General features: G+C 33.8%; 1 protein-coding gene and 1 non-coding gene across 3 annotated transcripts in view; both read left to right on the top strand.

Annotated features, from left to right (window-relative positions):
- LRCH2 (leucine rich repeats and calponin homology domain containing 2) overlaps positions 1-14,942 on the top strand; it is an 89,218-nt gene extending 74,276 nt beyond the window's left edge. Inside the window, exons 15-21 of one of the 2 annotated variants that reach the window (XM_061177818.1) lie at positions 387-431; positions 3,056-3,106; positions 5,352-5,409; positions 6,173-6,285; positions 6,467-6,604; positions 6,758-6,835; positions 14,751-14,942. In XM_061177818.1, the coding sequence (XP_061033801.1) occupies positions 387-431; positions 3,056-3,106; positions 5,352-5,409; positions 6,173-6,285; positions 6,467-6,604; positions 6,758-6,835; positions 14,751-14,870 (603 nt within the window). In that variant the 3' untranslated portion in view covers positions 14,871-14,942. The remainder of the gene's footprint in view (positions 1-386; positions 432-3,055; positions 3,107-5,351; positions 5,410-6,172; positions 6,286-6,466; positions 6,605-6,757; positions 6,836-14,750) is intronic. The other variant, XM_061177819.1, reaches the window with a different exon arrangement.
- LOC133082806 (small nucleolar RNA SNORA35) lies at positions 3,435-3,563 on the top strand. The gene has a single exon (XR_009699025.1). It is a non-coding gene; the product is annotated as a small nucleolar RNA SNORA35 (small nucleolar RNA).
- Positions 14,943-18,883: the final 3,941 nt, after the last annotated feature.

Raw genomic sequence — 18,883 nt, 5'->3', positions numbered from 1 at the left:
ATTACAGAAAGAATTGACTTCTTGATGTTTTGTAAATAGTGGATTAAGAAAAAGGAGGATTTAAGACAACACTCAGATAGCAAACCTGAATGAATGGGAAATGGATTGGTTTAGGAAGGAAATGTTACTTGATGTATGTACTTAGAACAATGCCTTGCACATAGAAAGTACTGTTTTGTGTTAGCTATTAGTAAGTAGTAGGACTGTTTAAACTGGTTATGTAATTAAACAGTTTATTTATCTTTACATATAATGTACATTTTATATATAATTTAGATAATTTAATAAAAGTACCAAAATGTGAATAAACCTCATATATAATTTACTAGTTAGAGAATTTATTTGTTCAAGGAAAAATAAAATAATGTGATTTAAATATTTTTCAGTATAAATCATCAAGGAAGAGTTCAAGTGGCAATGAAAACGATGAGGTGAGAAAAGAGGGTAATATTACCAACTGTTTAAAATATTTACTTTTCAAATGTAGTTGGCTCAATCAGAGTAAAATGTAATTCATCTTTCAGTTTGTTATTGATTTAACGCACAAGTTTTCGCCAATAATAAAAACTGAGCATCGTTAGACAATTATTAATTTAATCATGTGATTTCCATCTGTCCTTTGTAGTTTAGCTTTAGAATTTTATTAACATTCATCTTGAAACTAATTAATTTAAAATTTTTACATTTTCCTATATTTTATCTTCTTAAATCAACCTGGTGGTCAACTGAGATTTTTCCTTTGGAATTTATTAATCTCTTTTCACAGCTCTGTATACTATTTCAACACTTAAAATTAGATTTCTACAGTGTGTGCATTACTATAAATTTTTCTACCTCATCATTTTAAGCTGTACAGCAGCCTGGCATTTTTGAAATGATACAGTCTCATCACCATGAATACTTAAGCTTTGTGTATTTTTGTTTGGAAGGATTGGTAATTCATTTGATGTTGGATACTTGGCAGGGCTTCTGAAAACTCCTTTAATTTTAGGAAATGGAATCACCAAAAAAACGTTTGTTGTACTCTGAGCTAGAAGTTCAGCTTGGATATTTTCCCTGTCCCTTTATATATATTATATCCACTTTGGTCCTGCCTGCTTCAATATCTAATCAGTTACCAAAACCTTTTTTTTTTTTTTTTTTGATACAGAAATATTTTGAATACATTCCCCACCTGCATTTCTGCTATTTCTGCTCTGGCACAGGCCCTCCTCATTTCTTGCCTGTATTACTGCAATAGCATCCTTGATCTTCTCCCTTTCTCCAGTCCATTCACCTCTCTGCTGCCAATGATTGTTTCAAAGAACACAAATATGATCAGGCCATTCCCTTGCTTAGAAACCTTCACTGTCTCCTCATCACTTAGAAGGTAAATTCAAGGTCCTTCTTCATAAGCTCCTGCTTACCACATCAGCCTCAACTCACGATTTGCCTTCCTTTCACCATACTGTCCAAAAATGTGGAATTACAAGGTTATCTGCACTCATCCTTACATTTATTGCTTCTTTTTTTTAAAGATCTTTATTGGAGTATAATTGCTTTACAATGTTGTGTTAATTTCTGCTGTACAACAAAGTGAATCAGCTATATGTATACATCTATCCCCATATCCCCTCCCTCTTGAGCCTCCCTCCCACCCTCCCTATCCCACCCCTCTAGGTCGTCACAAAGCACCGAGCTGATCTCCCTGTGCTATGCAGCAGCTTCTCACTAGCCATCCATTTTACATTTGGTAGTGTATATATGTCCATGCTACTCTCTCACTTCGTCCCAGCCTCCCCTTCCCTCTCCCCGTGTCCTCAAGTCCATTCTCGACGTCTGTGTCTTTATTCCTGTCTTGCCTCTAGGTTCTTCAGAAACATTTTTTTTTTAATTCCATATATATGTGTTAGCATACGGTATTTGTTTTTCTCTTTCTGACTTACTTCACTCTGTATGACAGACTCTAGGTCCATCCACCTCACTACAAATAACTCAATTTCATTTCTTTTTATGGCTGAGTAATATTGCATTGTATATGTGTGCCACATCTTCTTTATCCATTCATCTGTCGATGGACATTTAGGTTGCTTCCATGTCCTGGCTGTTATTGCTTCTGTGCCTTTGTCCTTGTTGTTCTCTCATCTTGGAATATTGTTAAACATCTACTCAATTTTTTAGTTTCTCAGGAAACTTGATTTTATCCACCACCCCCACCGTTTCCCCAGGTGCCCCTTATCTGTGCCTCATAATATATCATGCATAGCTCTATCCTTATACTGAGAAAGTTGTGCTACCCATGTAAATGAATCTATTTTCCCCCTAGACTGAGAGATCCTTGAGTGGATGATATTTTACTAAATTTCAGTGTTCCCAGTGTCTAGCACCAGTGTCTGATATATAGTAGATAGTAATCATTTGTTGATGATGAATACATGTCCTCTGTGGTATGCATATTCAAGATTAAATGTTAAGAATTTTGTATTTGTTTAGTAGTAGTCATTGAAAAAACATGGACCATTTAGTAGTATTTTATGCAATTCAATTAATTCTTTGTCATTATTTCTAAGCCTGTGTTAGATACACATAATTTTCCAGGTAAATGTTATTATTTGGCGTGATGGAATTTTTGCATGCTTCCATGTACCTGTCTCAGATTGTAACATATTGTTGCCATTTCCCATCAGGAATTAATCTTAACACATGGCTATTTTCTAAGAAATATAGAAAGGTTTTTCATTTGTGATATTTAAAGGAAATACATTTATAAGAAAATATTTGATGTAAGTAGATACTACTTCTAAAACTTTAAAGTGCTTATGAATCACCTGGGGATGTTACTGAAATACAGATTCTGATTCAGTAGGTCTTGGGTGGGGCCTGAGATTCTGCATTTCTCACAAGCTCCCAGAGGATGCTACTGGTCCACAGACCACACTTTGGCAAGGTGGTAGATGGCATTTTCCAGATTCTTCCTTTAGTAGTTAATCAAAAAATTTTCAGTTTTCCTTTTATATGTCTAAATCATCATTCATATTTTAATTTCATCTTTCATCTTCTTGTTTTTATATTTTAGCAAGACAGTGATAATGCTAATATGTCACCACAATCTCCAGTATCATCTGAGGTACAAGTTCTGTTTTTAAATGTGTTTACATAGGTTTCTTTGTCTCTTCTCTCTAACCTCATCTTTCTTTTTTTTAAATGTAATTTATTCACCCATATTTAAAAATCCATAGTAGGTTAATTTATACAAACCTAGCCTATAAAAAATTCTAAGAACACCATATTTTTGAACAAATATTCATAATCAATATCACTTAAATTAGTTATTGAAAAATGCCTATAGATCACAGAAAATAATTCACTTTATAAATTTTTTATGTTTTATAATTCATCCATATTTTGAAATCAATAAGAACAGCTTTCAGATTTTAAATCTGAAAAAAGTACTTCAGCATTGTGCAATGGCCTTTGGTTTTTCTCATAACCAATTAGGTCTGAAAGCAATGCAAGATAAACTTCCTTTTTCCACGAGAAACATCCCTGTAGTGGGTTGTTCCTATCGACAGGAGGGTACACCTTTCCTAGCATCTTAGACCTAAGGAGGAGCATGGGGAGAAGGGGTAGATGAAAGTTAGAGTTTCTGAGATCTTAACCAGATAACTCTGGTGGTTTGAATGATTAACTCTTCTAATTTAGTTAAACCTATTGCTTCACAATAAGAGATAAATTTAAAAAAATTCTAAACAGTATCTCTCCTACTTCAGATTACTTTAGTATTCTAAAAGTGTATTGGCATTAGTAAATAGATGATTATGCGTTCATTTGGTGAATTCAGAACTTTGTCTAAATGTTTGGATGATCCAAATTCACCATATAACGTTGGTTAATTAGCCAGTATTTCATTTTATATAGGTGGTGTTAATTTTTTAAAAAGCCAGGATTCTTTGTCTTTTGTTTTGGTTGAGTTGCATTATAAAACTTTTAAATGGACGTGGACATTAATTTTATAAACATGTTTCTAAATTATTTATATGGCAGGAAAATGGTTTGCATTCTTTTAGAAAATAATTTAAATTAGGATATCCTAAAATCAGTCTTTGTCACATGCTTTTGTAAATCCTTTTTTTACTTTCAGTTATAACAAATGTAAGTGCTGCCTTATTTAACTAGGTACTTTATGATTTTATGATCTATGCTCATGGGGAGAGTATCAGTGCCAGTTTTCTCAAATAATTATACTGCTTTTATAATACATTTTTCCTTACATTTGGATAAGTGAAAATTTTGTCTGGAAATTCATAACACTTTAACCGAAGTAATCAAGACAAACTGAGGCTTGTAGACGGATAGGGTGGTGAGCATGTATTTTAGTAGCTCAACTGACTTTCAACTTGAACTGCTTATCATATGTTAATCAGAAAATTAAGAGAGTCAACAGAATTCTGATTGTTTTAGTTTCATCTGTGAAAGGAAAATGATAAAAACAATTAGTATAGTGCTTTACTATTAACAAAGTGCTTGCCTATACATTTAAACCGAAGAGCAGTCCCATGAGCTGGGTAGTATCCTCATCATTTTACAGCTGCAGAGACTGATAACTTTTCCTAAACACTCCAGTCAATAAATGGTAGAGAAGTGACTGAAGCCCAAACTCTAGCTACTTCAGTTGTTGTACAGATTCGATAAGATGCTGCTAAAATTTTATTATCCTTCCATCTTATAATTTACAAAGTGCTTTCTTTTAGTTATCTCAGTTAATATTTACAACATCCCATTTTAAAGATGAAGGAACAGTTACAGAGAAATTAAATGTTTTGCTCAAGGCTTAGCCTAAACTTTCTGACTCTAAGTTCAGATTTTTAAAATATACCACAGTTCTTTCCAAAGCACACTACTGTGTGGAAGCACTTTGAAACAATGTGCATTCAGCTGGAAGAAATAATACTTTATTATCTATCACTCTGCAGCCCCTATTAGTATGAATGTGTATATTTGCCTCAGATTATCCACTAAGGGTCAAGTCTATAGTAGGTACTGAGTAAGTTTTACTAATTTCACTTATCTTTTCATTGAAGCTTTTTTTCATTTTGGGGGAGACTTTAATCTGGTTCTTCATTCAGAAAATATCTGTTTTATATGCTTCAATAATTTTCTTTTTCATTTTCCTTATACTATGAGGGAGAAGTCAATCAGCAAATATTTATAGACCTTTTAAAAGTGAAATATATCAATTTGAATTGAAATGCGTTTACCTTTCTCTGCTACACTAATCATGGAGAAAAATACTTCTCAAAATTGGAATGGATATGAATAACTACCTTGATTATTTTGAAAGAAAAGAGGTTTTATTTGTTTTTTGTTTTTAGGAGTATGATAGAACTGATGCTTTTTCACATGGTCCCTTTGGCTTGAAGCCTAGATCAGGTAAATATATATTCTGCAAATAAAATTTATTGGCTATATATGAAACTAGAGTTTCTCAGCTTAAATGGGATTGATTCCATAGTTTTAAGAACACATAGATTCTTTCCCCTCTCCTAAAAGTAATTTTCTCTTAACCTTATTTGTCTTTCCAATTCCCATTCCCCATTTCTTTCTTCCTCTTTACTTTCAAGCTCCTGAAACCTCAGCTTTTTGCCTTAGATATACTGCAGTCTTATTTCTACTCTACTGTGACTGCTATTAGAATGACCACTCTGCCAGCAGACCAAACACTGTTTGAAATTATAGCACTCCATTATATTGTGGTTTTAAAAAGGGATCTTTTCGCATTTGGCAAGCCCAAAAGAAAATGGATCCATGTTACTTGGCAAGGTATTGAATTATAGTTTTTATTCGTGAATAACTGTATTGACCTTCAAGAATAATTTCCTTTTTCTTTAAAGATAATAAAGGCTGATTTGTGTTCAGTAATAATTCTTAACCTGGATCATAAGTTTCTAATAATATATGTTTAAGTAAGAACATGTATAGGTGGTAGAAATTGTTACACTTGTCTTCCCTGTTGCTTTCAATTATGCAGATAAGCAGATTTCAGTTATATTCTGTAAAAAATATTTAGAATTTATTGATAATAATAGTGTTTTATGTCATTTTGTTCTGGTTCTTTTTATCATGTCTCTTTCCCCACCGATGGTTGATCCTTCCTGTTAGCTTTGTAATAAGCTAGGAAATTTCTGTTTTATAGCTTTTAGCCGCTCATCTCGTCAGGAATATGGGGCAGCAGATCCAGGTTTTACAATGAGAAGAAAGATGGAACATCTACGGGAAGAACGAGAGCAAATACGACAGCTTCGCAATGTAAGTCATATTGACCTTTCAGGTCTGCTTTATAGAAATGGGTTTATTGTGGAAAATTAACAAGGTATATTTTATTTTCAGTACTCTTTAATATTTTAGATTACGTAATGATTAGTTGTATAAATATATAACATATATGTTTAGATAGAATATCTGTGATTTATACCCGTTTCTTTTGTAGAATCTCGAATCCAGGTTAAAAGTAATTTTGCCTGATGACATTGGAGCTGCACTGATGGATGGGGTTGTTCTTTGCCATTTAGCCAATCACATAAGGCCACGCTCTGTAGCTAGTATTCATGTGCCATCACCAGCAGTGGTAAGTTTTGTCTGCAATTTGTTAGTTCTCTAAAGGAAGATAGAGCTTCTTGAAACAATCTTTAAATAATATACTTCAATAAATTTAATTTTCAGTTTTTATTAATTTTGTATAAATATACCTGAAAATATACCTTTTTTTCTTACTTTACAGCCTAAACTTAGCATGGCAAAATGTCGAAGAAATGTAGAAAATTTTCTTGATGCTTGTAAAAAGTTGGGTGTCTCACAGGTAATTATTTTTCTAACAAAATGATCATTTAAATATTAATTTATTGCATGCAAACTGGATTCTTCTTCACAATAGGAATGAGTAATGCTTTCTGAACGTGAAAATGAATACCTTCCCTTGGTACCTTCTACTGAGTCCCAGCTTTAACTGTAACAGCTATCTAATGAATGATTTTAAGCTGCTTTTAAAGTAATTGTAGAAATGGTTTCAGTTTTTCACCATTAAGGGCGATGTTGGCTGTGGGTTTGTCATATATGGCCTTTATTATGTTGAGGAAAGTTCCCTCTATGCCTACTTTCTGGAGGGTTTTTATCATAAATGGGTGTTGAATTTTGTCGAAAGCTTTCTCTGCATCTACTGAGATGATCATATAGTTTTTCTCCTTCAATTTGTTAATATGGTGTATCACATTGATTGATTTGCATATATTGAAGAATCCTTGCATTCCTGGGATAAACCCCACTTGATCATGGTGTATGATCCTTTTAATGTGTTGTTGGATTCTGTTTGCTAGTATTTTGTTGAGGATTTTTGCATCTATGTTCATCAGTGATATTGGCCTGTAGTTTTCTTTCTTTGTGACATCTTTGTCTGGTTTTGGTATCAGGGTGATGGTGGCCTCGTAGAATGAGTTTGGGAGTGTTCCTCCCTCTGCTATATCTTGGAAGAGTTTGAGAAGGATAGGTGTTAGCTCTTCTCTAAATGTTTGATAGAATTCACCTGTGAAGCCATCTGGTCCTGGGCTTTTGTTTGTTGGAAGATTTTTAATCACCGTTTCAATTTCAGTGCTTGTGATTGGTCTGTTCATATTTTCTGTTTCTTCCTGTTTCAGTCTCAGAAGGTTGTGCATTTCTAAGAATTTGTCCATTTCTTCCAGGTTGTCCATTTTATTGGCATAGAGTTGCTTGTAGTAATCTCTCATGATCCTTTGTATTTCTGCAGTGTCAGTGGTTACTTCCCCTTTTTCATTTATAATTCTATTGATTTGAGTCTTCTCCCTTTTTTTCTTGATGAGTATGCCTAATGGTTTATCAATTTTGTTTATCTTCTCAAAGAACCAGCTTTTAGTTTTATTGATCTTTGCTATCGTTTCCTTCATTTCTTTTTCATTTATTTCTGATCTGATCTTTATGATTTCTTTCCTTCTGCTAACTTTGGGTTTTTTTTGTACTTCTTTCTCTGATTGCTTTAGGTGTAAGGTTAGGTTGTTTATTTGAGATGTTTCTTGTTTCGTAAGGTAGGATTGTATTGCTCTAAACTTCCCTCTTAGAACTGCTTTTGCTGCATCCCATAGGTGTTGGGTCGTCGTGTTTCCATTGTCATTTGTTTCTAGGTATTTTTTGATTTCCTCTTTGATTTCTTCAGTGATCTCTTGGTTATTAAGTAGTGTATTGTTTAGCCTCCAAGTGTTTGTATTTTTTACAGATTTTTTCCTGTAATTGATATCTAGTCTCATAGCGTTGTGGTCAGAAAAGATACTTGATACGATTTCAATTTTCTTAAGTTTACCAAGGCTTGATTTGTGACCCAAGATATGATCTGTCCTGGAGAATGTTCCATGAGCACTTGAGAAGAATGTGTATTTTGTTGTTTTGGGATGGAATGTCCTATAAATATCAATTAAGTCTATCTTGTTTAATGTACCATTTAAAGCTTGTGTTTCCTTATTTATTTTCATTTTGGATGATCTGTCCATTGGTGAAAGTGGGGTGTTAAAGTCCCCCAGTATGACTGTGTTACTGTTGATTTCCCCTTTTATGGGTGTTAGTGTTTGCCTTATGTATTGAGGTGCTCCTATGTTGGGTGCATAAATATTTACAATTGTTATATCTTCTTCTTGGATTGATCCCTTGATCATTATGTAGTGTCCTTCTTTGTCTCTTGTAATAGTCTTTGTTTTAAAGTCTATTTTGTCTGATATGAGAATTGCTACTCCAGCTTTCTTTTGATTTCCATTTGCATGGAATATCTTTTTCCATCCCCTCACTTTCAGTCTGTATGTGTCCCTAGGTCTGAAGTGGGTCTCTTGTAGACAGCATATATACGGGTCTTGTTTTTGTATCCATTCAGCCAGTCTGTGTCTTTTGGTGGGAGCATTGAATCCATTTACATTAAAGGTAATTATCAATATGTATGTTCCTATTACCATTTTCTTAATTGTTTTGGGTTTGTTACTGTAGGTCTTTTCCTTCTCTTGTGTTTCCTGCCTAGAGAAGTTCCTTTAGCATTTGTTGTAAAGCTGGTTTGGTGGTGCTGAATTCTCTTAGCTTTTGCTTGTCTGTAAAGGTTTTAATTTCTCCATCAAATCTGAATGAGATCCTTGCTGGGTAGAGTAATCTTGGTTGTAGGTTTTTCTCCTTCATCACTTTAAATATGTCCTGCTACTCTCTTCTGGCTTGCAGAGTTTCTGCTGAAAGATCAGCTGTTAACCTTATGGGGATTCCCTTGTATGTTATTTGTTGTTTTTCCCTTGCTGCTTTTAATATGTTTTCTTTGTATTTAATTTTTGATAGTTTGATTAATATGTGTCTTGGCATGTTTCTCCTTGGATTTATCCTGTATGGGACTCTCTGTGCTTCCTCGACTTGATTAGCTATTTCCTTTCCCATATTAGGGAAGTTTTCAACTATAATCTCTTCAAAGATTTTCTCAGTCCCTTTCTTCTTCTCTTCTTCTTCTCGGACCCCTATAATTCGAATGTTGGTGCCTTTAATGTTGTCCCAGAGGTCTCTGAGACTGTCCTCAATTCTTTTCATTTTTTTCTCTCTATTCTGCTCTGCAGTAGTTATTTCCACTATTTTATCTTCCAGGTCACTTATCCGTTCTTCTGCCTCAGTTATTCTGCTATTGATCCCTTCTAGAGAATTTTTAATTTCATTTATTGTGTTGTTCATCACTGTTTGTTTGCTCTTTAGTTCTTGTAGGTCCTTGTTAAACGTTTCTTGTATTTTCTCCATTCTATTTCCAAGATTTTGGATCATCTTTACTATCATTACTCTGAATTCTTTTTCAGGTAGACTGCCTATTTCCTCTTCATTTGTTAGGTCTGGTGGGTTTTTGCCTTGCTCCTTCATCTGCTGTGTGTTTCTCTGTCTTCTCATTTTGTTTAACTTACTTTGTTTGGGGTCTCCTTTTTACAGGCTGCAGGTTATTAGTTCCTGTTGTTTTTGGTGTCTGTCCCCAGTGGCTAAGGTTGGTTCAGTGGGTTGTGTAGGCTTCCTGGTGGAGGGGACTAGTGCCTGTGTTCTGGTGGATGAGGCTGGATCTTGTCTTTCTGGTGGGCAGGTCCACGTCTGGTGGTGTGTTTTGGGGTGTCTGTGGCCTTATTATAATTTTAGGAAGCCTCTCTGCTAATGGATGGGGTTGTGTTCCTGTCTTGCTAGTTGTTTGGCATAGGGTGTCCAGCACTGTAGCTTGCTGGTCGTTGGGTGGAGCTGGGTCTTGATGTTGAGATGGAGATCTCTGGGAGATTTTCGCCATTTGATATTACGTGGAGCTGGGAGGTCTCTTGTGGACCAGTGTCCTGACCCTGGCTCTCCCACCTCAGAGGCACAGCCCTGATGCCTGGCTGGGGCACTAAGAGCCTGTCATCCGCACGGCACGAAACTCCAGAACTCCACACTCTTGAGGCCCCTCTCTGGATGTGCCACCTCTCCCCTTCCGTGCAGGTCCAGTTAATTTTTATACATGTTGAAAAGTATGGATTGAAGTTATCTTTTTTTAGGCCTGGGATTGGGCACACACATTGTTTTTTTTTTTAAACATTATTATTGAGATATAATTACCATACCATAAAATTCACCCATTTAAAGTGTATAATTCAATGGTTTTTAGTATAGTCACAGAGTTGGGCAGCAGTCTAAGTGTAGAATATTTTTATCACCCGAGAAAGAAACCTGTTACCTGTTAACAGTCCCTCTCCTGTTCTATCTCTATGAATTTTCCTATTCTGGACATCACATATTAATGACATCATATGTTATGGGGTCTTTTGTGTCTGGCTTCTTTCATTTAACATAATACTCTCAAGGTTCATCCATGTTGTAGCATAAAGCAGTACAGACATACCCAGTTTTATTGCACTTCACTTTATTGTGCTTCACAGATACTGCATTTTTTACGAATTGAAGGTCTGTGGCAACCCTGCATTGTCAGATGATGATTAGCATTTTTTAGCAAGAAAGTATTTTTTAATTAAGGTTTTTTTTAAGACATAATGTTATTGCACACTAATAGACTACAGTATAATGTAAACATAACTTTTATATTCACTAGGAAACAAAAGTTCATGTGACTTACTTTATTGTAATATTTGCTTTATTTGGTGATCTAGAACTAGAGTCTCTATCTCTGAAATATGGCTCTACTTCATTTTTTAGGGCTCTATGTATATACCACAGTTTGTTTACCATTCATCAGTTGATGGATATTAGGGCTGTTTCCATTCATTGTTTATTATGAATAATGCTGCTATGAACATTCATGAACACGTTTTCGTTTGAAAACATTTTAATTCTCTTAGTTAACTAGGTTATATGGTAGTTTATATGGTTGCTCTATGCTGGATTATATGGTAGCTCTGTTTATCTTTCTGAGGAACTGCTAAGTTATTTTCCAATTTACATTACCGCCAGCAATGTATGAGGGTTCTAATTTCTCTGCATACTCACCAACAATTATTATTGTCTACCTTTTTGATTCTAGTCATCCTAGTGGGTCTGAAGTGGTCTCATTGTGGGTTTGTTTTTGTTTTTTTTTTTTTTAATTTATTTATTTATTTGGCTGTGCCGGGTCTTAGTTGCAGCATGCAGGATCTAGTTCCCTGACCAGGGATCGAACCCGGGCCCCCTGCATTGGGAGCACGGAGTCTTAACCGCTGGACCACCAGGGAAGTCCCATTGTGGTTTGTTTTTTTTTTTAATAAATTTATTTATTTATTTATTTATTTATTTATTTATTTTTGGGTGTGTTGGGTCTTTGTTTCTGTGCGAGGGCTTTCTCTAGTTGCGGCAAGTGGGGGCCACTCTTCATCATGGTACACGGGCCTCTCACTGTCGCGGCCTCTCTTGTTGCGGAGCACAGGCTCCAGATGCACAGGCTCAGTAGTTGTGGCTCATGGGCCTAGTTGCTCTGCGGCATGTGGGATCTTCCCAGACCAGGGCTCGAACCCGTGTCCCCTGCATTGGCAGGCAGATTCTCAAGCACTGCGCCACCAGGGAAGCCCCCCATTGTGGTTTTGATTAGCATTTCCTTAATGATTAATGATGTTGGGCATCTTTTTGTGTGCCTATTGACTATTTGTATATATTCTTTGGAGAAATGTCTTTTCAAATCCTGTGCTCATTTGTTAATTGAATTAGTCACCTTTTTATTATTAAGTTCTTTATATATTCCAGATACAAGTTCCTTATGAGATATGTGATTCTAGTTTGCTGAGAGTTCTTACCACAAATGGATGTTGAATTTTGTCCAGTGCTTTTTCTACATCTACTGAGTTAACATATTTTTTCTTTCACAGCATTGTGAATTACATTGGTTGATTTTCAGATATTAACTCAAACCTGGACTGCTGGGATAAACCCCACTTGGTCATGATGGATTTTGTTGTTTTTATTTTTATATTGTTGGATTCAATTTGCTAAAATTTTGTTTAGCCCTTTTGCATCTATGTTAGTGGGGTTATTAGTCTTCTGTTTTCTTTCTTTTAATGGTTTTGCCTGGTTTTGGTGTCAAGTAATGCTGACCTCATGGAACATGTTAGGAAGTATTCCCTGCTCTTTACTTTTCTTGAAGATTTTGGGTAGAATTGCTATTATTTCTTTATTAAATATTTAGTCAAATTCATTATTGAACCTTGAAGCCATCTAGGCAAGGGGTTTTCTTTGTGGGAAAGTTTTTAACTACAATTCAATTTCTTTAATAGATATAGGGCTATTCTAGTTTTCTATTTCTTCTTGTATGAGCTTTGGTATACTGTGTCTTTCAAAGAATTTGTCTGTTTCATCTGGTTTGTCAAACTTATTGTTATAATGTTGTTTATAATGTCCCCCTTATTATCATTTTAGTATTTGTAGACTCTCTTGTGGTGTCACTTCTTTTATTCCTGATATTGGTAATTATTGTATTTTCTCTCTTTTTTGTGATTAATCTAGCTAGGGATTTACGAATTTTAAAAAATTTTCTCAATGAACTAATGTTTGGTTTCATTGATTTTTTTTGCTATTATTTTCTGTTTTTTAATTTTATTGTTTTCCTCTCTCATCTTCATTATTTCCTTCTTTATGCTTACCATTGGTTTAATTTGCTTTTCTTTTTCTAGTTTCTAAGATGAGAGCTGAGGTCATTGATTTGAAACCTGTTTTTCTTTTCTAATATATACTTTAGTGGTTTTTTGAATAAATAAGCAAAATATTAGGAGGGCAACAAATGTTGCAGTGAAAATGGAGTGAGAAGATAGTTTTTGAGAACTATTGATGAATGAGATATTATCAGTAGTATTTGGTGATTGACTTATGGGAGTAAGGAAGAAAGAGACTATTATGATTCCCAGGTTTATGTTGAGAGAGATTGAATAGTGTATTACTCACTGAGGTATAGAATACAGAGGAGAAGTTAATTTAGTAAGAAGTAGTTCTGTTGTGGACATATTGATTTTGATATGTCTTTTGGATATCCATTTGGCTATATCAAGTTGACATTTGTATCTGGAGCTCAATAGAGAGATCTTGGCAGGAAATAAAGATTTGAAAGTCATCAGGATGGAAAATATAGTTGTTACTATTTGGGAATAAGGGCCCTGTCTTGCCAAGGCTTCCAGTGTTTCTAGAAACACTGAATTAAAAAAAAAAAAAAAGTAATGTTTCTAGATTTGTAAAACACTGTGCTAGCTAACTAAAACAAATTATGGACCAGATGGGACCTGTAGATGGTCTGTTTGCCACCCAGTGTATCCATTACTAGCTTATTTTCCTGAGATGAGCGAGTGTCCCAACTGAAGCAGTAGACTTCATTGTTTCTTCAAAAATGCTACCAAATTTATTTGATGTTGTGCACATGCATGCAGACCTTCAGTTAAAACTCTTGTAGTTTTGATGAGGCTTTGAGAATACCAAGGAGAGGATATAGTTTGAAAAGAGAAGAGGGTGAAGACAGAACCCTTGGAAACATTAAGATTGTTAGAAGAGGATCAGTGAAGGCTAATGAAACCTAATGCCAAGTTGTCTCTGAACCCTCTTTCTCATAGAGTTGTGAAGATCAAATGACACACGTGATGACTTAGAAGAGCAGGCAGTTGTTATTTATTAAATTCTAGACTATTGGAACTAAGAAGCAACACGTCACTAGAAGGTGGAGGGAAGTAACCTTAAGACAAAAAAAAGTACTGAAGTGCTGTATACATCACAGATCATGGAACCTCAGAACTGATAGAAAGAACCAGAGTGGCTAGTTTTGTACAGGACTGAACAGTTTACAAAGTGGTTCCGTATATAGACTGTTCTGTTTGTTTCTCACACAGTTCCATTTTCAGGATGAAAAAACAGAGTCTCAGGGAATTTTAGTACCTTTAGTACTTCATATGGCCCTTAGGTCCCTTGGCTGGAAATGTAGTGCTCTTTCTGCTGTAGCACGAAAGCTTAGGGAACATTTAGCACCACCGTCTCACTTTAAAATATTTGCTTATTGTGTGGATCAGATCAACTTCAGATCAAAATACAACCTGTAAAATAGAATTCCATACCATAAAAATGTATTGAAACAGACATTTTAAAATTAGATTTTAATGTAATTAGAATTGTGTACTTTTTACTTGAAGTTTCATAAAAAGCATGTTTTAAAAACCCAGTTCTGACTTTTTCAGGTTTTGCTACACTATTAAAAAGCAAATGTTCAGATATCATTTGTTTTGTTTTTTCAGGAAAGACTCTGTTTGCCTCATCATATTTTGGAAGAAAGAGGTCTTGTGAAAGTTGGTGTCACAGTTCAGGCTCTTCTTGAATTACCTACAACCAAGGCATCTCAGCTTTCTACGGCTTGATATAACATTTAAAAATCATAAGTGTCTAGTTTCATTTATTTGAAGTGATTTCAAATATCTCAAATTTATGAATAAGGATGTCTAATCAAAAATAATTTTATTAGATCAAGCCTTAGGTTTAAGAAATATTATGTTAAAACATTAAAATTCAATTTTGCATTGCCCAAACTTCTTTTGGGGGAAAACTGGATCAACTTAATAAGAGTTTTTGATAAATTCAAATTCTCTTTTTACTAAGTCAGCTGATAACCTTGATTATTTTTCAATGATCAGATTAATACTAAATTTAAAATGTGGTTTCAATTCAATAATCACATTAGGTTTAATTTTTTTTTATCATAGCATACTGGTGAACATGTGGATAAGGTAATCATTTTTTACCAATTTAAAACAATTCTATATTTGAGTTAATTTAATATGCTTGTAATTCTAGTTTATACATAATTTCTTCAATCTTTGGTCTTAGTTTTCTAGAAAAAAAGTGAGTAGAAATTATAGAACTCTGGCTTTATATTGAATTCTTTTAGGATTATAGGTTGGTGCCAAAATATTTTCAGTTGTACTGTAGATTGTTTACATGTGAAGTGCCTGTGTAATTGATGACTCATATAGTCTTAAGCATTTTTGCAATTTCTTTTTATGTATTAATGGAATCAATGGAATTTTAAAATATTTTAGTAGATTTTGTAAGTTCAGTAATATGTGAGGATAAATGTGCCTCACATTGTGACATTTGTGTTTTTTTATTTAGTCCATTGCAGTTTTCGTAAATTGGTTATTTCATGTTGTCAGAAAAACAATGTTAATATGCTTAATTTATGCTATTTAATTTTGCAAAACTTAATCATCTTTTAAAATGTATTATTTGAAGAGTATTTTATTTCTGTATTGAAAATGTTACACAAAGCAGTAAGGTTTTTGCGAATTAGCAGAGTACTTAATTGTCAAGGGCATTTTGATAAAACTGCCAAAGTTTGGATTTATATCTTGACTTTCAGGAACGTTATTACATCAGTGTGCTGCCTTTGGTTACATTCAGATTCAGAGAGCAGCAATTGAGGAATAGGTTTTTATTAGAAAATATGTCCATTTGTGGATCCTGTAAATCTTAACTGATCCTCAACATGATGTTGAAATAAACACAAACCATTCTATAAATCTTTTCATAAGTATACTGTTACATAAAGTCCTTGTTTAATTTAGAGATGGATAAATTTGCGTTGGTAGTAGTGCAGGAATTTTTCAAAACCATTACTGTGATGAATAACTCAGTTTGCTATAGAAAGACCTTAGTATAATTACTTTTGTAGTAGTCAAGCAAGTATCATATCTTAAATATGTGATTATTTGCACTTGTTACCTCTTAATGTGGATGCAACTTATTAAAAATGTTGGCCTGGGTATTTCAAAGGTATATATAAAAGGTAAAAACTATTGTGCCAAATGGTATAGTAAGGGTTGGTTTAGGAACAACTCTACTTTTTTTGATCAGTCGGCATGAAGCCATATAATTAAGTTTTGGCTTTAGGATACAGATGTGTTCTTTACATTCCCCAAGGGTCAAATTGAAGCTTTTAAAGAATTAAAGCTTCTTATGACTAAAAGGTTTAAAAATTAAATTATTAGTAATTTATTACTTTAAATATTTGAGCTAATTAGTTATTATTTTTCAGTTGGATCTTAAAAAACGGCATTGACATAATCAATCTCTCTAGTGAAAACTTGGGTAATAAAGGTAAGAAATGACAAATACCTTAGTTGTTAGTTTTTAATGTAAAAATTTGACAGTGTTACAAATAAAGTGATCATTAAAAGCTACAGCAATCATTCATACTGCTTTCATAGTTATCATGCTGTAGGATTCCTCTTGTTAATCAATCTAGATGTTAATTATTTTACAAGTATTTTCATGTTTCATATCATTGAAATATTAGTGAAATTATAGGCCATTTCCTTATTGCATTTCACTTACTTGTCAATTAATTATTACTTTAAAGAGAAAATACACCAGAACCTTTGTAGCATTCTTTACTGCAAAGCAAAATTCCATTTAAGATAGGTCTATCTGAGGTCCATACCATGGCAGTTTATTTACTGTAGTGGCAAAAGGCAACATCACCTCTATGGCAGTTTCACAGCATAGTCCCCAAGCACACATTATACCAAGGCTCTGATGTATTTCCTTTAGTATTTTTGAGTAAGTGTAAAATTTATTCTAAATGGTCTTTATGGTTATTATATATTTACTTCATCAGTTATTGAATTGAGAATAACTATCATTATTTGAATTGGATTTGTGATTTGAAGAAGGTTAAATAATCAAACTAAAATATTTTATTAGGACCTAAAACATGCAGTAGATAGCTGCTTCTGCTAAATTTTATTCCTGTATCACACAAGAAAGAGGTGATGTCAGATATGTTAGAATTGAAATAAGGAGTAAAAATACATTACCGTTTGTTTAATAATTATCTTTACAGAATGCTAGTTTATTGACTTTTCTAACTGAATTTTTTGAAGAATTCAGAAATGTTTGTATTGGTCACAGATCTATCATGAGTGATTTTCTGATGCATTTAAAAATAAATGGAACACTAAATGTATATTACTGATGCAAACTGTGGATAAAGTTGAACAAAAAAATGAAAGTCTGAGATTTCTTTTCTCCCTTTCTACCTCTTCTCTTAACATCACAGCATTCATTTTTTGTAGGTATTTGATAGCTTGTGTCTATGTTCTCTAGTATGGAAAAATAGACTTCGAGTGGATATTCAAAGTAAGTTGAGTCTAGATTTTCTTTACGTCATGATATTTTTAGTAGACAATGTTTTCTTTAAAAGAACAATGATTTCCTCAGATATCTTCACAAAATGATGTCACCTTAATTTAAGATAGACTGTATATAACATAAATGTCAGATAAACCTTTACATAAAATAAAAGGTAGGGCACTCCCTTCTGGCCTGCAGAGTTTCTGCTGAAAAATCAGCTGATAACCTTATGGGAATTCCCTTGTATGTTATTTGTTGCTTTTCCCTTGTTACTTTTCATGTTTTTTCTTTATCTTTAATTTTTGTCAATTTGATTACTTTGTGTCTCGGTGTGTTCCTCCTTGGGTTAATCCTGTATGGGAGTCTCTGCACTTCCTGTCATTTAAAGTTAGGAATAGATTGATTTTTACTGTGCCCCATTAATATGCATCAAGTAGCTACCTAAGTAGATGAGAAATGCATTAGGTATGTACATAAAGAGAAATAGATTTTTCAGTTAGCAAATTGAATTTTCTAGAACTTTGTTGTTCAGATATCTCAATCACTTCTATTGCAAAGAAATACGAAGTAATGCTGTATAATTTATAAAGTAGTAATTAAAATTATACCTTAGGGCAGTGATTCTTTTCTTTTATTATATAAGTTTCAGGTATACAGCATTATAATTCGACATCTATATATATACACTACAAAGTGATCACCACCACAAGCCTAGTTACCATCCATCACCATACAGTTTACCCTCTTCACCTGTTTTGCCCTTCCCCAACCCCCTTCCCCTCTGGTAACCACTAGTCTGATCTCTGTATCTATCAGTTTGTGTTTGTTTTATTTTCTTTGTTTGTTTGTTTGTTTTTTAGATTTCACTTAGCATAATACCTTCAAGGTCCATCCATATTCTTGCAAATGGCAGAATTTCATTCTCTTTTATGCCTGAGTAGTATTTCATTGTGTATATAAACCATATCTTCTTTATCCATTCATCCATCATGGGTGCTTAGTTTATTTCCTTATCTTGGCTATTGTAAATAATGTTGCAATGAACATAGGGGTGCATATATATTTTCAAGTTAGTGTTTTTGTGTTCTTTAGATAAATACCCAGAAGTGGAATAGCTGGGTCATATGGTAGTTCTTTTCTTAATTTTTTGAGGAATCTCCATACTGTTTCCATAGTGGCTGCATCAATGTACTATCCCACCAACAGTGTACAAGGGTTCCCTTTTCTCCACATCCTCACCAAC

The sequence above is a fragment of the Eubalaena glacialis genome, chromosome X (genome assembly GCF_028564815.1).
Source record: "Eubalaena glacialis isolate mEubGla1 chromosome X, mEubGla1.1.hap2.+ XY, whole genome shotgun sequence".
In the NCBI taxonomy this organism is placed as follows: Eukaryota; Metazoa; Chordata; class Mammalia; order Artiodactyla; family Balaenidae; genus Eubalaena; species Eubalaena glacialis.
The sequence above is the reverse complement of the archived record's forward strand: the minus strand, read 5'-3'. Positions and strand labels throughout refer to the sequence as shown.